This window comes from Physeter macrocephalus, chromosome 4, assembly GCF_002837175.3.
Source record: "Physeter macrocephalus isolate SW-GA chromosome 4, ASM283717v5, whole genome shotgun sequence".
Classification (NCBI taxonomy): Eukaryota; Metazoa; Chordata; class Mammalia; order Artiodactyla; family Physeteridae; genus Physeter; species Physeter macrocephalus.
In genome coordinates, this window is record NC_041217.1 from 139,054,046 (window position 1) to 139,075,923 (window position 21,878).

The 21,878-nt window shown below is 42.6% G+C and overlaps 1 protein-coding gene across 2 annotated transcripts in view; it reads left to right on the forward strand.

Annotated features, from left to right (window-relative positions):
* Positions 1-2,510: 2,510 nt before the first annotated feature.
* The window catches only part of YIPF1 (Yip1 domain family member 1), a 34,420-nt gene continuing 15,052 nt past the window's right edge, over positions 2,511-21,878 (forward strand). For both annotated transcript variants that reach the window (XM_007128163.3, XM_028489380.2), the window contains exons 1-7: positions 2,511-2,624; positions 3,596-3,674; positions 7,514-7,677; positions 11,952-12,032; positions 12,305-12,392; positions 18,536-18,652; positions 21,656-21,822. In XM_007128163.3, the coding sequence (XP_007128225.1) occupies positions 3,644-3,674; positions 7,514-7,677; positions 11,952-12,032; positions 12,305-12,392; positions 18,536-18,652; positions 21,656-21,822 (648 nt within the window). In that variant the 5' untranslated portion in view covers positions 2,511-2,624; positions 3,596-3,643. The remainder of the gene's footprint in view (positions 2,625-3,595; positions 3,675-7,513; positions 7,678-11,951; positions 12,033-12,304; positions 12,393-18,535; positions 18,653-21,655; positions 21,823-21,878) is intronic.

Sequence of the window (21,878 nt, forward strand, 5' to 3'; positions counted from 1 at the left end):
GTCTTCGCTGATGCGCGCGGGCTTTCTCTAGTTGCCGCAAGTGGGGGCTACTCTTTGCTGCAGTGCGGGCTTCTCATCCTGCAGAGCGTGGGCCCTAGAGGGTACAGGCTTCAGCAGTTGCAGCGTGTGGGCTCTAGAGCGCAGGCTCAGTAGTTGTGGCACACGGGCTTAGTTGCTCCGCAGCATGTGGGATCTTCCCCGACCAGGGATCGAACCTGTGTCCCCTGCAATGGCAGGCGGATTCCTAACCACTGCGCCACCAGGGAAATCCCAATAAAATTCTTTAAAAAAAAAATGTCTTCAGATATTGCCAAATATCCCTGGGAGCAAAATAGTCCCCAGTTGAGAATTGCTGTTTTAGTTAAACCGGTATAGTTATCTTTGATTCTTGTCTCATTTTGAGCCAAAACTTACCTATCATTATAATTAATATATCAATAAAACTTTTACTTCTGTTTCCAAGAGAAGAGATATATAGTCTAGGTGTTATCACCACCCCCCCGCCCGACAGACACACACACTTATCACTAGCAATGGGGTTGTTGTTGCCATCTGACTGGTGAGCAGTCCGGTTCCAAAATTCCATCCTGAGGGCTGCTTTCTGGGGCCACTCTTGGTACCAACATGCCTTAGTGTGGGTTCCTCATCTCATGTGAGTACTTTATTGGCAAGTGTGAGTCCAAGGATCAGGAGTGAAGGACAGGAGTTGTAAAACAGAGGAGAAAGGAGAGCCACTGCAAGGGTGAATTGTAATGCAATGGGGGAGGGGAGGAAGGCGAGCCAGTGTAAGGGTGCAATTCTTTGTTGAGGGTGCTCTACAAAGAATTATCTAGTCAAATTGGCCACTTCCAAAGGCATTTGGTTGTTTGATCCTGCAAGACAGTTTGAAAGCTGTATGAAATATCTGAGGAGAGTCTGAGGGGAAAAAGAGAAGCATGTATTCATCAGTTACTGACTCCATCGGTCAAAGATTTGTCCCATGAGGCATTGACTGCTCCCCACTTCCGCACTTCTGCCTTGCACCTGTCCCAGTGATGAACGGTTCCAGCAGTCCCATAATCCCAAGGTATCAAGACACAAGCCCTGATGCAGAAAGCGAGAAGCCTGAGTTATGGACTTGAGGTGAAGCTCACTTTGGTTATAGCTGCTGAAGCTGGAATAAGATCAGTGGTGGTGAAATAAGCAGCTGTTGAAGCCAGGAGGATCTGCCATGGGGCATAAGAAGTGTTTGATACATTTGCACACCGAATTTGTGCGTTGCAATTCATTCCTGGTACACATTCAACCAAAGTATCCTGCGCATACATATGCTAACCTCAGCTTTCTCTTTATAAAATGAGGATAATCACCTCAAGCTTGCTGGATTGTTCTGAGAATTAGCGATATGCATGTATAAAGCCTGATCACAATGTCAGTTCAATAAATACGCTCCGTATGTGTGTAACTATTTTATTAGTCAGATGTAATAAGCCATTCCGATTGACCATAAGGGCCCAGTGTAGTGAGGCCAAAGTCAAAGGTTCCACCTTGTGTAGGCAGTGAATTTGGCTTATGCTGTTCAGACAGCCAGAACTTGATCGCTCTACAATTAACCTTCAGTGCGCAACTATCGTGTCCCTGGTTCTGGGCTGCCCTGAGGACCTGGAGACCAGAGTCATTCCTGATCCTTCCCCCCAAAGCACTCCCACGCCGGCAAAGATGGGCAAACAATAGCAACTGCCACGGTTTAAGCAAGCACAGGGGACTATGGGCGCAAAAGAAGTCCTGGGAGGCGAAGGCAGGCTTTCCCTAGGAGGAGGAAAGAGTACCGACATCTGGAGGGATGTGTAGGTGATAACCAAGCAAAGACTGGCGGCGGGGCAAAATGTTTCTCACCGGCTCACTCAGTGCAACTTCACCGTCGTTTACTGGGCCCCTGCTGTAGTCAAGGTGGTGGTCAGATGCCGACGCGGAGACAGAGCGGGGAGTGAGGCCAATCTCCAGTCACCCCTCACGGCCCCAAGGGCATAAGGTAGACCATCGCAGGAGTGAAGAAACAAATTACCACACTTACGGGGGTGTCCCTAGGAACAGACATCATCGTTCCCTAGATCACTGATTCAACACTCAAAAACTAATTGACTCGTTCTCCCTCACTGGTTAATTAAATTTTTATGGCCAAAAAAGAATGGGGGGATTGATGACATTTTTTCCTTTTCACAATCGTCTTCCGTTACGCTACTTTATATTTCAATAAGAAAAGAGGTATAACCAAACATAAAGTAAACCCCACTCTCCAGAGAATTCTCTGCGCCCCCCACCCCCGGAGCGAGGTGAGCCGAGGCGGACCCTCTCCACTTCCCCACCGATCCGCCCTGCGCCACCTGCCTCTTTAAGAGCCGAAGCCTCGCCCTTCGAAGGGCCGCGGAGGGAGCGAGCTTTGGTGCAGTTGCCCGCTGAGGTCTCGGGAAGCGGCGTCTCCCGGAGCTGCTGTCTTTTTAAGGAGGCGGGGCTCTGCCCGGAGGAGGTGGAGAAGGTCTGCCCCCCGGATCTCCGGTTTCCGGCAACTCGGCGGGACCAGAACCTGCGCGCAGAATCTGAGGCCCGAGGCTTCCTGGCACCAGCTGGACGCTGAGCCCCCCGAGGTGAGACGGCGGGGTCTGTGGGGCCGGCCCGAGACTGAGGGAGCTCGGGATCTCCTGCCCACCTGGGCCGCTGCGGCCCAGCTTCTCCTAAAACACTGTCCGTGCTTCTTGGGCAGCTGTTTCCCAGACCGTCCTGGACTCACGGTGCCCCAGGCTGTAGGGTCCCCATCACTCCAGCGCCTACTAATTGCTTCGCTGTGCACTAAGCGCCTTACACTTGCTTGCCTCAGTTAATGGCACCCAACATCGTGTGAGTAGGTAGTTAGGAACCCATTTTACAGATGAGGAAATTGAGGCCCCCAGGAGCCCACAGTCTTACGGCCAGAAGCAGCAGAATCGGTAATCAAACCCAGGTCTGTTCGACTCCAGAGCCTGTGCCCTTAACCACAGGCTAGGCTGACTGCCTTTGCTCTCCACTGCCCTCGTAGGCACCTCTCTCAAACTCCAGCCTCCCCTTCCTCATCCTTGCATCTCCAGGCTGCACCTGGCCCTTAAACAGCCACACAGTGAGATTGCATGGAACCAATGGAGCCCCCCACCATTAGTTTTTTTATAACAGTTTTAATAGTATCTGATGCTGAATGGTTATCTTTATATAAGCCTATCGGATCCCACTAAGAAAGGACGCAAGGGAAAGCAATACCATTTCTTTTCCTTTTTTTTTTTTTTTTTTTTTTTTTTTTTTTTTTTTGCGGTACGAGGGCCTCTCACTGTTGTGGCCTCTCCCGTTGCGGAGGCTCCGGACGCACAGGCTCAGCGGCCATGGCTCACCGGCCCAGCCGCTCTGCGGCATGTGGGATCCTCCCGGACCGGGGCACGAACCCGCGTCCCCTGCATCGGCAGGCGGACTCTCAACCACTGCGCCACCAGGGAAGCCTTGCAATAATACCATTTCTAACGCTGAAATAAGATTCGTTTGTAGATATTTATTTATGTTATCGTATGAAATTTATTTATTTTTCCTTTTTTAGACCTCTGTAAACTATCTTCCTAATAATTGGGAGAAGACCCTTGGCTGAATGGCAGCTGTAGATGACTTGCAGTTTGAAGGTACATCCGTTGGGTGCCCACCTTTTGTGATCAGTATTTCTGCAGTCACAGCAGAATTTCCGTTGCTATGCTGGTGCATATATTAAAGAAGATTATTTCAGACATCTTGGTAAAAGAATGTTTGCCACACTCAGGTTATTCTATTTGTTCACATCAGCTGTTCTTTTTTGCCAAACAGCACTTCAGATTGGTAATATCATAAATTTAGTGCAGTGATTACAGAAAATGTTTATAGAGTTCTTGGTTTAGTTCAACACGCATTTATTGAGCACCTATTTTGTGCTTAGAATTCTACTAGATACAGGAGATCAAAAGATAAAGAAGTTTTTTGCACTGGTAGAGTAGATAAAAGTGTAAACAGATAATTATAATGAAATGTGATCAGGTCATTCCTTCACTGACTCAATAAATCTCTCATGAGTGTGACCATGAACCAGGCAATTATTCTAGTTACCAGGGTAGAAGAGTGAACAGTTTCTTCCCTTATGAAGCTCACTCTACTGAGGGAGACATTTATTTGTTAAATGATCATTTAAATATATATCTATAAACTATGAAAGTGCTGGAGGAAAAGTTCATAACTCATAACCCAGAGCCTGACCTAAGCTGGGGATTGACGAATGCTCATTTGCCTTGTAAACACTTGTATAGTATTTCCTAAATGGCAGGCAGTGTTCTAAGTGCTTTACAAATATTTACTCATTTACGCCTTATGTCAACTTTATGAAATAGTTATTTTATTCTCCCTATTTTACCAATGAGGAAACTGAAGCACAGGAAAATTAAGTCATTTGCTTAAAGGTTATAGTAAGTGGTAAAGCAAGGTTTGAACCCAGGCATCACAACCTACGCTATCTTACTACTATCTAAGGAAGAGATACAATGTTTAAAGAGAAATCCACTTCATCGGCCAATACTGTCAGCTCCATCTGCAAAATACAACCAGCATCTGACCACTTCTCACCACCTCTACCACTATCCCACCATGCTCAAGGTCACCATCACCTCATGTCTGGATTATAGCCCTTACCTTCCTTCAGGTCTTCGTACATCCTCACTTACCCCTACAGTCTGTATTTTGCAGCCAGGGTAGTCCTTTAAAACCAAGTCAGATCACGTCATTCCTTCTAAACCTTCCAGTGGCTCCCATCTCACTAGGAGTGGAAGGCAGAGCCCTTTCTGTGCTTAGGAGGCCCTACATGATCCAGGCCTCTTCTGCCTCTGATTTCATCTCCTGCTACTCTAGCCCTTTCTCTCTGCCTACCCACATGGGCCTCATCACTGTCCCTCCAGACACCAGGTACACTAACAGCTTAGGGCTTTTGAGCCATCCTTCTGTTTGGGACATTCTTAGTCCAGATAGCCACATGGCTTGTTCCCTTGCTCTGCTCAAATCTCACTTCATTCCAGAGGCCTTCCTTGGTCATCCTATCTGGGAGTACAGTGCAAGAAAGTTCAAGTGTAAAGAACAGCACGTGCAGAGTACTTGAGAAGGGAGGAAGTCTCTTTCATTTTCTTTCCCAAGGAATTAAAAGAAGGCCAATGTACCAGAGCACAGATGGTGGGGGAGGCCTGTCACAAGGTGAGGTTTGAGAGGAAGCAGGAACCAAGTCACACAGGACTTTATATACCATGTTAAAGACTTTGCTCTTTAGAAAAGAACACAGGATGCTGTGGGGGTCATGGAAAGCTTCTCCGAGGAAAAATGGTAGTGTTAAATGAAAAAGTGAAGGTCAGGGCCCTGCAGGTAGGAGACATTGTGTCAGGAAAGGAACAGAGGCAAAACATAGCATAGGATGTAGAAGGAGATAATGTTGGTGGCAGAAATAAGAAACATACCAATCTTGCCCTCAAGGCACTGAGATGGACAAGAATAACTAATACAGAGCAGAACATGTGAAGAGTCATCATGTGCGAGGTACACACATCCGACATTAAAATCAAACTTTCCATCTGCTGTTCTTCACACACGGAACACATTTTGTGTCTTCTGGGTCTTGCTCATCCCATACCCTTTGCCTGAGATGCCATCCCCACTGCTTCTGGCCATCCTTCTCATACGGCAGCTTCTGCAAGTAGCCTTTCCTAATCCCATCAACTAGATGACTTATCATCTCTTGAACCTCTTTGGACTTGGTACCTCTAAAGTGACACTCTCTGCTCCTCCTTCTGGCATGTCCTTTCCCCTGGTAAACTACTGTTTTTAAAATATGAAACTTCAATATATCTTCCTTGGACTGATTCCCTCAGGCAAAGTTATAACCATCTTTTTAAATGTCAGTGCCCTGTCCAGTCAGTAAATGATAGCGATAACAGTATTTATTATTATCTCATATCATCCTCAAAATCTCTGCGAGATAAGTATTTTCTACTTTTTATAGTTGAAGAAACAGAGACTCAGAGATATGGAGTGATTTGCCCAAGGTCATGGAGTGCTAGAGTCTTACCTTAAACAGAGGACCCTCTCATTCCAGAGCCTCATGCTGCCAAAACATGGGACACTGAAGCCTGAGTAATTGTTACGGATCGGCCACCTTATTAATTTCAGTCACTTTAATTCTCTCCATAAAACTGTTTGCGTAGCTGAAAGGCAGTAAGATTGGGCTCGGTTATCCAAGAGCCCCATCCTACTGCCGTGATTGTAGTGTTACAGTGGTGCCCTGCTGGCATCCTTCCTGAGTCCTGCCAAATTCCACAGCTGCCCTAAATTTTATCTAAGAGCGGCTAAATAAAGTTTGTTAGGATGCCCAGAGACAGGAGGTCACAATCATTGCTGGTGGACATGAATAGGTGAGGTTCTTTTGGAGAACAGTTTAGCAGTATGGCTCAAGAGCCTTAAAAATGGTCTGCGCCCTTTGACCTGGTGATCACACTGACAGTGTTTATACTAAGGCAATAACCCCAAAAGCTTTCTCCTCACAGATGCTCCTTAGAGTGTTATTTGTACTAATGAAAAACGAGAAGCACCCAAACATCCAATAACAGTGGAATAATTGTGTTAACTTGTGGTGTCTCTCTCCTACTATTCCCACCTCCAGCTGATGAACTGTTATGTAGCCACGTACCTGATCATTTTAAAGACTGATATAATGTGAAAAAAATAATTTTTTATATAATCCCTGGCAGACGGAGCAGGGTACAACATTGTTTACATAGTACTGTCACATCCTAAATCAGTACTTGGTACACTGTAGGCACGCAGTAAATATTTGTTGAGTGAATGATCATCACTGGCATGAATCTACTCTATAGAGAAAAGGAAATATACCAAAAGTTAATAGTGTTTGCTTTTATGTGGATGGGACTAAGAGTGATTTTTATTCTGTTGTTTCTACTTTCATTTTTGTCCTCGTGTTTTCTGTAGTGATTACATAGGACTTATTGGAAAAAATAACTTCCATTAAGTTTTTTCGAACTTGAGTCAGAGAAGAGAGGGTTAGATCGGTTACTTGCTACGGGCCAGGCACTCTGCTAAGGGCTTTACTTAAGTATTATTCCTAACTTTCCCAAAATTCCTGAAAATAAATATTATTCTCCCCATCGTATAGATGAGAACACTGAAGCTTATAGAGGTTAAGTTACTTACGCAGGCTTGAATACTTAGTAAGTAGCTGAGCCAGGACTAAATTCAGGTCTGACTTCAAATTCTGTTGTTTTCATAATCATTTTTCTTTGTCAGCTTGATTTCTAGATGAGATTTTTTTCAGAGCCTTTTGCCACTTGTCTCAGATAGGGTCTATAGCAAAGCTGAGGTTGTAACAGCTTGTCTTTAAATTAAAAGTATGGCATTTCCAGTGTGGGTAAGGTCACTGATACCCTTGTATTCTAATTGATTCCAGAATTTGGTGATACAGCCACTTCTCTAGCAGCAAACCCAGATGCCACCACAATAAGCATCGAGGATCCTGGTGAAACCCCAAAACACCAGCCAGGACCCCCAGGAGGCTCAGGGAGAGAAGAGGATGATGAATTACTAGGAAATGATGACTCTGACAAAACTGAGGTTTGAACTTGTCTTTTAAATTGTTTTTTTCTTTTAACTTTTTTTTTAACATCTTTATTGGAGTATAATTGCTTTACAATGGTATGTTAGTTTCTGCTTTATAACAAAGTGAATCAGCTATACATATATCCCCATATCTCCTCCTTCTTGCGTCTGCCTCCCACCCTCCCTATCCCACCCCTCTAGGTGGTCACAGAGCACTGAGCTGATCTCCCTGTGTTATGCGGCTGCTTCCCACTAGCTACCTATTTTACATTTGGTAGTGTATATAAGTCTATGCCACTATCTCACTTCGTCCCAGCTTACTCTTTTAACTTTTAAAAACCACATTCATGCATTTATTCACTGTCTCCTGTGTGCCAGGTAGAATGCCAAGCAGTGGCGACATGAAGGTAAATCATGTAAATCAAGGTAAATCTGCCTTGGGGGAGAAACAGACAAGCAAACAGACCATTGTTACCCATGGGAAGCACTCTGGGGTTGTGGGAGCAGAGAGAAGGGGGTTACAGAAGGCTTCCTGGAGGCAGTGACACTTAAACTGAATCTTGTTGAAAGAATAGGCGAACCCGGGAAGAAAGTGTGGAAGGGTGGTCTGGGCAAAGGGAACAGTTTCGGTGAAGTCACAGAGGCATGAAAGAACATGGTACAGAAAGCACATCTTCCATCTTCATGTACGTTGGGAGCAAAATATAGGTGAAGACAGGAGATGCGGCTCACAGATAGGCAAGGACTTAACCCTCTGAGTATGAATTCTATTCTGAAAACTGTTGGGAGCCATTGAAAGATTTTAAACAATATGACCAGATACGTTTAAAGATATTTAAGATACAGTGGCCCTGTGGAGTATGAATTGGTGGGAGACGGACTAGAGGCCAGAAAACCAGGTAGGAGACTGGTGAAGTGGCCTGAACTAGAACTGGATACAGATGTTTAGCAGATGGGCTCACTAGGACTTGGTGGAAAAGGGGTGAGGAAGAGAGGGAGGATGCTATGGAGAGTTCTAGGTTTCTGCATCTGGTTGAATTTTGAATATCAGAGCTGTTAATTTACTTCCATGTACACTGTTGGTGCATTCCAGAAAAACAGTATTTCTAGTAGTATTTTATAAATGGATCATGATCGTGATTCACTAGAGGAGTACTCAATTTATAGCAGTGTGTTCACAGGCTCATGAAATAGTGGAGTGTCAAGTGCTCTTTGTGGAACTCCATGAAATATCAAAATAAGTACCAAAGTGTATGTCAAATTAAATAGCATTGTATACCAGATATTGTGGCAAGAGCTCAGACTTAGGAGCCTGAGTTTGAATCCAGGTCTGGCCAGTAGTAATAGCTCTGTGGTCTTGGGTAAGGTACTTTAATTTCCCTAAACCTGGATTTCCTCATTGGAAATATAAGAAAATAGTATACTGACTATTGTCATCATTATCATCACAACAGCTAATATTTATTCAGTGTTTAATAGCTGCCAGGTACCATTTAAAGTTCCTTACTTGGATCATCTCATTTAATCCTTAAAACAACCCTATATGCAAGGAACTATTCTTAGCTTCATTTTGTAAATGAGAAACCTGAGGCACAGAATTTGAGTGACTTGCCCCAGGACACACAACTGGCAGGTGCAGATGGAACTTTAAACCAAGGCACTCTTGAGTCCCTCTGTATTAGAGTAGTGTATGTTAAGTGCTTATCAAAGTTGTTGGCACCCTCAGGATACAGGAATGATTTTTAGTATAACTGAGTGTATTAATTAGTTACGGTTCTCCAGAGAAATAGATCAATAGGATATGTATATGTAGAGAAAGAGATTTACTTTTTTTAAAAATTGGTTCACATGATTGTGGATGCTTGGTGAGTCCAAAATCTGATGGAGGATGCTGGCAGGCTGGAGACTTAGCAAAGAGAATTTGAATCCAAAGGCATTGTGCTGGAGACCTAGGAAGAGCTGATATTGCAGATGAAGTCTGAGGGCATCTGCTGGAGGAGCCCGTCTTGCTCAGGGGGTCAGCCTTTGGTTCTGTTCAGGCCTTCACCTGATTGGCTGTGGTCCACCCACATTATGGAGGGCAATCTGCTTTATTCAAAAAGTCCACCAATTTAAATGTAAAGCTTATCCAAAAACACCCTTACAGAAACATCCAGAACAATGTTTGATCAAATATCTGGGCATCATGGCCCAGCCAAGTTGACACATAAAATTTACCATCACACTGAACAACAGCAGCCATCAAAAGTTTAAGAAGAAATGTATGGGGGAAAAATATCTTAAAACTGAAAACATTTTATCCATTATCTTAATTTCGTCAGGGAATCGGGAAGAGGTTACCAATATTCTATGATAGTGACAGAATTTCTTGACCTAGCTTATGGAACATGGGTCTCTGGTGTTCAGTATCTTTCAATATTAGAGTTGGAAAGAATCTACAGTTTCCTCTACAGTAAGTCTCCTACATATGAACCTTCAAGTTGCAAACTTTCCAAGATTCGAACGTGTGTTCGCGTGTCCAATCATGTAAGTTAGTTCATGTGTCTGGCGTGCATTGTCACATGTGTGCATCCTCTACAAGTGTTTGTGCTTTTGTGAACTTTACTGTACAGTACTGGATAGAATACAGTATCTTTATTTCAAGCCTGGGATGTCCAGAAGCAAGTGTAAAAGCAGCGGTGATATAGCTGGTACAGTACTACCTAGATATCACTGGATCGTTTTTTTAAGAGGGTAGATAGAATTGAATCCAGCAAGGAACCAGAACCTGTGCCATCAGTGGCAGGCGTGAGTAAAATTGCACCTTGACCTCCGTGTCCTATTGCTGACGATCCTTCAGCTCTACCATCTCCCACCCCCACCCCCTCTTCCAGTCAGTAACTCTTCTTGCCTGTTCACTCACTGCCAGCCCCTGTATGCCAGCTGTTGTACTGTGCTACCATACTTTTCAAGGTACTGTACTGTAAGATTAAAAATGTTTTCTTGGGGCTTCCCTGGTGGTGCAGTGGTTGAGAGTCCGCCTGCCGATGCAGGGGACACAGGTTCATGCCCCGGTCTGGGAGGATCCCGCATGCCGTGGAGCGGCTGGGCCCGTGAGCCATGGCCGCTGAGCCTGCGCATCCGGAGCCTGTGCTCCGCAACGGGAGAGGCCACAACAGTGAGAGGCCCGTGTACCGCAAAAAAAAAAAAAAAAAAGTTTTCTTTATTTTTTGTGGTTTTTTTTCATGTATTACTTGTGTGAAAAGTATTATAAACGTATTACAGTGCACTACTATATAGCTGATTGTGTTCTTTGGGTACCTAGGCTAACTTTGTTGGACTTAGGAACAAATTGGATTTCCAAATGCACTCTCGGCATGGAACTTGTTCATATATAGGGGACTTACAGTATTTCAGCTTCCCTCTCAAGATATTAATGCTGTCCGTGGTATGTCAGAAAGACAGCACTTGAATACCTCTAGGAGCAGGCTGCTCATGACCATGTAAAGCAGCCCCTACCACTTTTGGAAAACTTTAATGGTGGAAAATTTTTCCTTTATAGTGAACAAAAAATATCTGCCTATAGTACCTTCCCTCATCTTGCAAAGGTCCTTAGAGTGCATCTGTACTTTTTGCTGTATGACTCCTCTTCAGATATCTGAGGATGGCAGTCACAGTTCCTGGCATGGGGCGTGCATTCTTCTGTAGAGATCTGTGCTCTTGGTACAGGTGTGGCCCTCCTAGTGCGCCTCTTCTAAATAGGGATTTTGGTTTTTTGTTAAGAGCAGCATATTTTAAGTTTTTAATTCTTTCGAGTGAGTCAGTATATCGGATTTTTGAGAATTCAGGTGGTGATAGTAGTGAGGATGTTGAAGTGGAGGAAGGGGAAAAGATATTTACACTGACTGCCTTCTGTAGGTACATGTTTGTGTGTGTGTATATACATATACATGTTGTTTTGCATAGTCATTAAGCTAATCCTTCCTGTTATCCTATAAGGTAGATCTTGTTACCTGTACTTTTTATATAAACAAGACTGAGATGAGTCTAGTGATTTGATGAAGCCATCCCCTAGTGGAGGGACCAGGATTTGAAACCTTTTGGTGTGTCTTCAGAACTGATGCTTTTATGTCAGGCTGAGAATTGGGCATGGCTATGGTAAGATTGATTGATGAATGCAGAAGAGTTTGGTCTTTCGTACATCTTGATTTTCCTTTAGACCCTCTCTCTTTCTCTTTCTCTTTCTCTGGGTAGCTAGAATAAGGAAATTGCTTCTGTGTTCATTAAGTTTTTTATTTTACCTCTGACAGTTACTTGCTGGACAGAAGAAAAGCTCCCCCTTCTGGACATTTGAATACTATCAAACATTCTTTGATGTAGACACTTACCAGGTTTGTAAACCAGTTTTACCTTTGTTTTGTCGTATAATGCAGACTTGTTTCTTCTATGGTTAAACAATTGAGTAATGTGAAAGGTTTTGTATACTGGATATGGTCTTCAAAAGTAAAAGGTCAATTAGCATTTGAAAATACTAAATGAAATAATAAAAAAATACTAAATAAATAATAAAAGCTCTAATCACTGAGTTTCAATTTTGCAGTGCAAACTTATTAAACTTTAAGAAAAAAATCTTCAGTAGACTTACTGCTGTGCTGTTTTGCAGGTCTTTGACAGAATAAAGGGGTCTCTTTTGCCAATACCAGGAAAAAACTTTGTGAGGTTGTATATCCGCAGCAACCCAGATCTCTATGGTATGTATAGTGCTGTTTTGATTCTTTTCCATGTCCCAGCTAAGCTTAGGTGAGTGTGTGGGTTGCCTGGAAAGTCGGAGAAGCGCACTGTTGGTGGGGCATGCAGTGTTTTATTTGACTCTTCTGAGCTTTGGTAGCAACTGTTGCAAAGATTTTGGAGAAAATGCAATTGTATGTTCTATTAATGCGCTGATGACAAGTAATAGTATGTCCTTTGAAAGTCTTCAAATGACATTACAAATTCAAGACAAATTAAATCACTTGTGTAAGAGGAGATTGTTGATTTTAATTTTAGAGGATTTCGTGATGGGGGTGAGTGTGGAGGAGCTTCTCTCACGCTTATTCATGATGTGCTGAGTTCCAGCTCTGCACAGGCTGGCTTCCCCTTGAAAGTCTGTAAGAGGATGGGCCAGGGGATAACGTCATTCCGACCTCCCTGCTATCCGAGAAAGGGTCAGAGGTCCATCCAGTGATCCTGAAGGAAAGGGTTCCAACAACGGTGGCCTGTGTTTGAGGGGAGAAGAGAGCCAGCGGCTCTGAGTGCTTCTGTGTGCAGGTGCTGTACGAAAGACTTGGTGCACGCGGGCACACTGAATTCTTGCATCAACCTTTGGGTAGGTATTATTATCCCCGTTTTTCAAAAGAGGAAGCTGGTGCTCTGTGGGATTCAGTAATATATATGCTCAATCCTAAACATTAAGTTTTAGAGTGATTATACTTGTTGATTATAAGAGGAAAAGGAATTCAGGAGAATCTATTGTGTTCCAATCACCACATACACTCTTTAATCCTTTTCAACAAGGCTATGTATTAAGTGCTCTTATCCCTGTTTTCCATGTGAGAAAACTAAAACTGGGATTTTTAACATCATGGATGAACTTGGAGGGTGTTAATGCTTAGTGAAATATGTCAGACAGAGAAAGACAAATGCTGTATGATATCACTTATATGTGGAATCTAAACACTAAAGCAAACTAGTGAATCTAACAAAAAAGATACAGACTCACAGATATAGAGAACAAACTAGTAGTCACCAGTGGGTAGAGGGAAGGGAGGAGGGGCAAGATAAGGGGTAGGAGATTAAGAGGTACAAACTAGTTAAGTATAAAATAAATAAGCTATAAGGATATACTCTGCAGCACAGGGAATATAGCAAATATTTTATAATAACTATAAATGGAATGTAACCTTTAAAAATTGTGACTCACTGTGTTGTACACTTGAAACTTATGTAATATTGTAAATCAACTATACATCAGTTAAAAAGTAAAAGTAGGGAATTCCCTGGTGGTCCAGTGGTTAGGACTCTGAGTATCCACTGCAGGGGCCACGGGTTCAGTTCCTGGAACTAAGATCCCACAAGTCGCACAGCATGGCCCCCCCGCCCCAAAAAGAAAAAAGTAGAACTAGCTCCTAGTTTAGTTTTATGTAAAAGCCCCCATTTATTCTATTAGACTGGTGTTTTTAAGCTACAGAACCTTTTCATCAAATGGCACGGATGTCCAATATTTAAAACCAGTCAAAGTGGAGCAGCTCTGATGGAGGTTGAGGAAAGTCTCCCTTCCACTCAGCTTCCTCCCTCAGGGACAGACACAGAAGTTCCATCCAGATGTCCATGGAATTCCTGGAGCTCCGGTGAGCATAGTGTGAAAACCATTGCCTTGGCCCAGGCCTCTCAGCTAAGGTTGCCAAGGTGGCATTTCTTTCTAGCTCTCATTCATCCTTAATTCTAGCCTGAGAACTTCTTGAGAAGCAGACTCTGTGTCTGAGGAATCCACGTCGTCAGCACCTGGCAGAGGGCCTGGCGCAGAGTAGGTACTCAAACAGTTTTTGAGCACCTTATTTTGTGCTAGAGACTGAGGATTCAAAGATAAAGTCATGATCTCCATCCCCAAGGAGAAAGAAGAGAGGGACCCAGCGTTTGTTGAGCACCTAACAGGTGCCGAGCATGGAGTTCAGCACTGTTTTACTGTGTTACACTGTTTTATTTCCCACGCTCCAAGGTAGCCTTATCTTACAGAAGAGAAAAATTGAGGTTTGGGGAGGACAGCCTGCCCATAGTCACAGAGTTAGCAACAGCAACAATAATAATAGCAAACACACATAGAATGCTTGATGTATGCCAGACACTGTTATTAGGGAACAACCCGTATTAACTCATGTGATCCTCATAATAACCCCAACTTTGTGAGGTTGGTACTATTATTATCCCCATTGTATAGATGAGGACACTGTGTCGCATAGAAGTCTAGCAACGGGCCTAAGATCACGCAGCTAGTAAGTGGCGGAGGATTCAGATCAGCACCGTAGCTCATAATCCATGTTCTGCATCACTGTGTTTGGCTGTCTCTCGTGACAAGGCCAGGATATGAACCCAAAGCATCCTTCTTCCCACAGCACTATTAATCTCATGAGCCCATAGACATGGTTAAAAAAAGGATGTACGATATCGGTAAAGTGTTTTCTAGCAGAGAGGGCTGGGCCTCGTGGGGTGGGTTGGAGGAAAGTGGTCAGGAACAAGATGACAGAAGAGCCAGTCTGCAGAATCTGAGGGAAAGACTGATGAATTTGACTACATTTAAACTAAAGTTTAATATTTCTGGGCTTCCCTGGTAGTGCAGTGGTTAAGAATCTGCCTGCCAATGCGAGGGACACGGGTTCGAGCCCTGGCCCGGGAAGATCCCACATGCCGCGGAGCAGCTAAGCCCGTGCGCCACAGCTGCTGAGCCTGAGCTCTAGAGCCCGCGCGCCACAACTACTGAGCCCACCTGCCACAACTACTGAAGCCTGCGCGCCTAGAGCCCATGTTCCGCAACAAGAGAAGCCACCGCAATGAGAAGCCCGCACACCACATCGAAGAGTAGCCCCCGCTCACCGCAACTAGAGAAAGCCCGTGCACGGCAACGAAGATCTAACACAGCCAAAAAAATAAATAAAAATTTCTACACCACAAAATAAACCATAAGCAAGGTAAAAAATAAATAAATAAATAAATAAACCACAGACCACAGATAATATTTCAATGCACATAACCCACAAAGGATGCAAAGCAAGTGTACATGTAGGATGCCTACCGATTATGAGAATAAAACCAAGTATAAGTTCTGGGGGAAAATGAGCAATTCAAAGAAAAGGAAACCCAAATGGCCAATAAATATATGAAAAGATAGTTATCCCTACCTGAAATAAAAATTTAAACAGGATATTATTTATGTCCATTATTTTAGCAAGCATACAAATTGGCTTGTCTTCATTCATTCATTCAGTTAATTCAACAAACATGGCACTCTTCTAGGCACTGGAGGTACAGTAGTAAATAAAACAGACAAAAATCCCTGCCCTGAGGGAGTTTATAATCTAAGTTTAACAATAGGCAAAGAAAATAGGTAAAATATCAATACATAGTGTGCTAGTGATAAACGCTAAGGTGAAAATTTAAAAGCAGAGAAGAAAGACAGTAAATGTTTGCATAGGTGGGTGGATTTGAAATTTAAAAATTTTTTATATTTATTTGAGTAAATGCCTGAAGGAATTGGGAGCAATACGTATAGGTATCTCAGGGAAGAGCATTTGAAGCAGCACGTGCAAAGGCCCTGGGGCAGGAACTTGCCTCATGTGCTCAGAGAACAGTGAAGAGTCTAGTGTGACTGGGCCAAAGTGAACAAGGGTGTCTAGTGGCTGAGGTCAGAGGGACAGTGTGGAGGGGCACATCATGTAGGGTCTTGTAAGCAAGTGAAGACTTTGGCTTTTGCTTGAGTGAGATGCCATTGAAGGGTCTGAACAGAGGAATGACCTACTCTAAGCTTTTCATAAACATTGATACCAACTGTTGCCAAGAATGTGGAGCAAGGGGAACTTTTGTATAATGTGGGTGGGTATGTGACTGGTGCCACAAATTGGAGCAGTTTGAAGATTCTCATACCCTACAACTTAGCAGTTCTACGCCTAGATAAATAGTCTTAGAGAAACTCACATATATACAAGAAGGCATGTAGAAGAATATTATTATTCATTGCCTCAGCATTGCTTGTAACAGCAAATATTTAGAAATGACCAAAATATTCATCAGCAGGAGAATGGATCAGTAAATTATGGTGTGTTCATATACGGAATTTTGTAGGTTTTAGAAATGAATGTGATCCAGAAGCATCAACATGGATACATCTCAGAACGATGGTCAATAAAAAAAAAAGCATGTTGTAGAAGGATATGAGTAGTATGACAGCATTAGAAAGAATTGAAAAAGAGGCATGATGGGTATACCAGTGTTTGTTTTATCATTTTTGGGCTTTTCTGTATATTAGAAATATTTTATAACATAAAATGCACAATACAAACTAAATTAACACTCCCTCCCACCCCACCCCATAATTAGAGTAGGAATTTGGCAGGAACGAGGAAGAAAGGAGACAGAATGAAGCATTGTGGCAGGCCTGGTGGTTGTGTTTCTCTAGAGGCCAAGCAGGTGGTTGTGTTTCTCTAGAGGCTAAGCTTCCTGTGTGCCTGAGTGCACCAGAGGCAGCAACTGTGTCTGTCACACATCATTGTGTCCCCAGCACCAGCCCAGGGCCCAGAGGATAGTAGGTATTTAGTAAATAATGGCTGACAGGATCCAGTAGTCTCTGCTTTCTGGTTATGGGTACTATAATATTTTGACCACTTGTGGTCTCATGCTTTGATGGTCTCAGCCCATCAACAACACGTCAGTTTTGTTCATTTGTTCAATAAAGCTTTGGGGGATTTTAAAATTATTGTTGTTGGTTGTAGGGTTTTTGTTGTTGTTAAATATTTTATGTGTTAGTCACTCAGAATAATACAGTGAACAGGATCTAATCCTTGGCTATGTCAGAGTGCCTGCAGGCTAGTGAGTAAATGGCACTCCTTGGGAAGCTGATGTTGGTGGCTCTTTGGAGCCCCCAGTCAAGTGCCTGTGCTCCCTTTCCCATCTTAAGGAAGCAACTTGACTTCGAAAAGTGCTCATCCATTTCTGCTAGTTATCTCCCCCAACACAATAATTTTCTTAATTTTATATGTCAAGGTGCCTGCAGTTATCCCAAAAGATATTGCAGAATATTAGTGAAATTGAAATTCATAAAATTTATTAAAATCTCTAAATTTTAAAATTGTATTTGTTCTAATAGTCCTTTTTCTAGATGGGAGAAACAAGGATGGTGTTCATGAAATCAAGCGAAATGATGAAAGGGATTTACAAAGCATGGTGCACTCATCCACTTAGTGGAATTTTTTATAATCACTAAAAAAGAATTAGCTGATTTTTATGAATAGCTATAGTAGAATCTCCAGAACATAATAAGGTGGAAATACATATGCTTGTTAGCGTTTGTATAAAGCGCGTGCACACACACACACACACACACACACACACACATACAAATATGCATTTGCTTATATGAGTATAGGAATCTCTGGCAGGATTCGCCAGAAACTGGTTACAGTGGTGAGCTCTGTGGAAGCAAAATGCATAGCTAGGGAACAGAGAGGAAAGGAATTTTACTTTTCTCTATATTCCCTTTTTGTGCCTTTTGAACACTGAACTATGTGCATGTATTACTTTTTGATTAAAAAAAGAAAGAAAAAAATAAAGACACACATACACATACACGGTGATTTGTTAGATTAAACGAACCCTTTCCTAAAGTGTTCTGCTTGCCCTACTCTTCCATTTAGACAACAAAGGACCTATCTGATTTAAAGTATTTTTCTCTGGCATTAACATTTGGTACTTATGTAAAGGAAGTAACCTTTGCTTCCTGTATCCTGATGGTGAAGGTTTAACAAAATGTCCATGAATTTTTTTGGCTGATCCTCCAATAAAAGAAACTATAAGCCAATCAGTGTCTTTATTCATCTAATCATGGAAGGTGTTTTGGTCTGTGCATTTCAATCCCCCTTGTCTTTAAGGCAGCTAATTACTGAGTTGCATGTTTGACTTTTTAAAAAAGAAAATCCCCACTAAATGAGTACTGATTCCATCTAAAATTCATTTTCCCTTCCCTTTAGATTCTATCTAAAATTCATATTCACCTCACATGAATAGGGTGAGGGAGATAAGAAATTGTTTTGTGAGAGCCTAAAAGCTGGTTCTTCGTTTTCTTGTCTGAATTTTCTGGTTTGCTTTGCAGGCCCCTTTTGGATATGTGCCACGTTGGTCTTTGCCATAGCAATTAGTGGGAATCTTTCCAACTTCTTAATCCATCTGGGAAGGAAGACATACCATTATGTGCCCGAATTCCGAAAAGGTTGGTGAATAGCTTGACTCATTTGGAATGCTGTTAGTTGGTAACCGTGAGTTCTTTTTACCCACTGAGCTCTTAGACCCCTGTCTGTAGGTCCTGCAGCCCTTTTTTCTATATTTAAGGGCTCAAAATTAATCATCCGTCTATATAAATCCACATAGTCTTTTATTTTCTATTGTGGTAAAATATATATAACCTACAATGTACCATTTTAACCACTTTTAAGTGTACAGTTCAGTGGCATTAAGTAAATTCAATATTGTGAATCCATATAATCTTTTGGAAAACTGTAAGGCAAGACCCCATAGCAATCAGAATTTATCCAAAGAAAAATGTACAAAATAAGTAAAAAGCAGTGTGCATGAAAGTCTCCACTGTAGCATTATTTGTATTATCCAAATGTTGGAAACAATAGGGGCATTGTTATTTAAGGCATGATGACTCAACTAGCTGGGTCTGTAGCCATTAATTATGAAGCACTTAGAGCAACATGGAAAACTCATAATCCAAACTTAGGCCAGTGCTGTTAGCAACTTCGTTAAAGAGAAGTTTGCAATGGTCAGGGCCTAGAAGGGAAAATGCAGAAGTGAACGTGTCCTAGTGATGGGCTTCTGGATGACATTCTTATTTTAAAACGTCCTTTCTTGTGGCAGTATTGGATACTGGGGAAAAATTGGATACTGGGGAAAAATAACCAAATAGCTTTGAGGGATTTGCTGATGTCAGCCACCCCAAGTTGGAGGTGTTTGGCTATGCAGGAGATTGGCCTGTGCCACTTTCTCCATTCTCTCCTTCCCTCCCTCCATCCCTTCTGGCCTGCTCTCCCGTTGAAAGGCTGTATTAGAGCGTGGGCTCGGGAACCAGGCCATCGGCTTCAGGCTCCAGCTCCACCATTCACTAGCTTCTACCTTGCTGGGCAAATTATTTCATCTCTCTTGGCCTCAGATTCCTTATCAGTAAAATGGGAATAAGAATACCTATATTATAGGGCTATCGTAAGAATAAAGAAGTGATGTATGTAAAGAGGTTAGAACAGTGCCTTGTACAAAAAGAGTTCAGTAAAATTAACTAATGCTATATATGTATGTACACATATCTGTGTGTCTGTAGAGAAATGTAATTACCTGTGTGTATGTCCATGTAGCCTTCCTTTCCTCCCCTCTACCCTCCATGCCCATTTTCCCTTCTTCTCTCCTCCATTATGGAGTCAGACCTGGATTCAGTCCCAACTCCATTTGTCAAGTAACCTTGGTTTAAGTTTAACTCAATAAATGTTATCCATGAACTATCAATATGCCTTCAAGTAGCTCAGTGGTTAAGTAAAGAAAAACAGGTAAATGGATATTGCTGTAATAAATGGTATGTGTTAATTTCTATATCAGAAGTCTGTAGTGGTATATTGACAGAGAAGAGGAGTGAATCACCCTGCCTGAGGGTGTGGAAGCTGTGGGGGGAGGGGGGAGGGCAGGGGTCGGGGGTTCTTGTCTGTTCTTATCCTATTTGGCTGGGCATCCGAGTATCAGGGAGTCATGGGATGTATGTGCCAGTAAGATAGTCATTGACTTGATTAATAAATATTTTTCCATTTTATGTAAAGATTATAAGTCACACATCCAAGGTCATGTCCCATTTCTACCACTTATTATTTGATCCTAACCAAACCACTTAGCTCTCTGATCCTGTTTCCTCATCTCTAAAATAAAGATATAGATTATATGAAATAATGTGTTTATATATCAGTTAACAATATAAAAAGCTTATTCTTGATTGGGCATTTATTATTTATCACTCATTGTTCTAAATATACCTGTTTTTACTCATTGAATTCTCCTAATAATCTTATAAGGTAGTGTACTGTTATTATTCCCATTTTACAGATGAGAGTCAGGAAGGTTAAGTAACTCACCACCCAGGTCTACTCAGCTGTAAGTGGCAGAGCTAGGATTAGAGTCTGTAGCTCTGACTGTTGAACAACGTTACCTCTCAGTAAAGCACTCAGTGTAATGCCGGACACCCAGTGGACGGCTGTAGTCACTGTAGCAATTCCCTTACCCTCCCTTTAGTTACTCAAGAAAAAGGCAGTATATCAGCAAAATTACATTTGGCTTAATGCTGGAGTTCCCCATGTGAAAAAAACTGCTCTGGGAGCTGAAAATGTTTTGGACAATCGCATATCTTACCCAGAGTCTGGACTGTAGTTGCTAGGAGTGCCTTTGTTCTTGCCAAGAGCGTTCAGTGGATTACCTGGTGACTTTCATCTGGGAAGGGCTGGTGTTGCGGACTGAGCCGTTTATGATCCTCCACTCCAGATGAGGGAGGACAAATCCTCTAGGGCGTGCTACTAGAGGAGGGGGAGGGAGGGACAGTAAGTAATACACTGAGCATTGCTCCTCTGAGGAGCCGCTAAGTAGCATTTACACCACAGAGACCGAATTATTTAAAGAAGAAAGTGGAACTGGAGACTATTCCAAGCAATTCATCGGTGAGCTGGAACTCCCTATTTCAGAGACAGAAGGAACTCTAAGCAGCACGTAGAACAAGTTAATCTGAACCCAGGTCATTTTCATAAATTTGCTAAAGAAATCAGTGTCAGCTCTTGTTATATTAGGAAGGAAGATGTGTTCTTCCAAGGGGATAGTTGACTTGTATTTGATTGAAATGTTCTGTGTATTTAAACACTTGCAGTGTGGCCCTCGGAAGTAATTCAGTTGTTTAATACTATTAGTTGTTAGTTATTAAGTGAATTATAGAAACCATAGGAAAGACTACTGGTCATCACCACAAACACAAATGCTAAAGGGGCATGGATTCAGCACATTTATAAAGCACCTACTGCTTGTTGGGTACTGTGCCAGGCTCAGGGGTTGAGATGAGTGAGACACGATCCCCTGATCCAGTGAGGCAGGTGGACACTCCTGCAGGAAGTAAGTCCAGCAGGTACCGGAAGTGCCGTGACAGTGCATTAAAGGCATGGTGGAATTAAAACTTGTGTCCTCTCGCCCTCAGTGTCCATCGCAGCCACAATCATCTATGCCTATGCCTGGCTGGTTCCTCTTGCACTCTGGGGTTTCCTTGTGTGGAGAAACAGTAAAGTTATGAACATCGTTTCCTATTCCTTTTTGGAGATTGTGTGCGTCTATGGATATTCACTCTTCATTTATATCCCCACGGCGGTAAGTACCACACTGATTCTGAGTGAGACCCTGGTCTTAGTGGAAAATTCAACCAG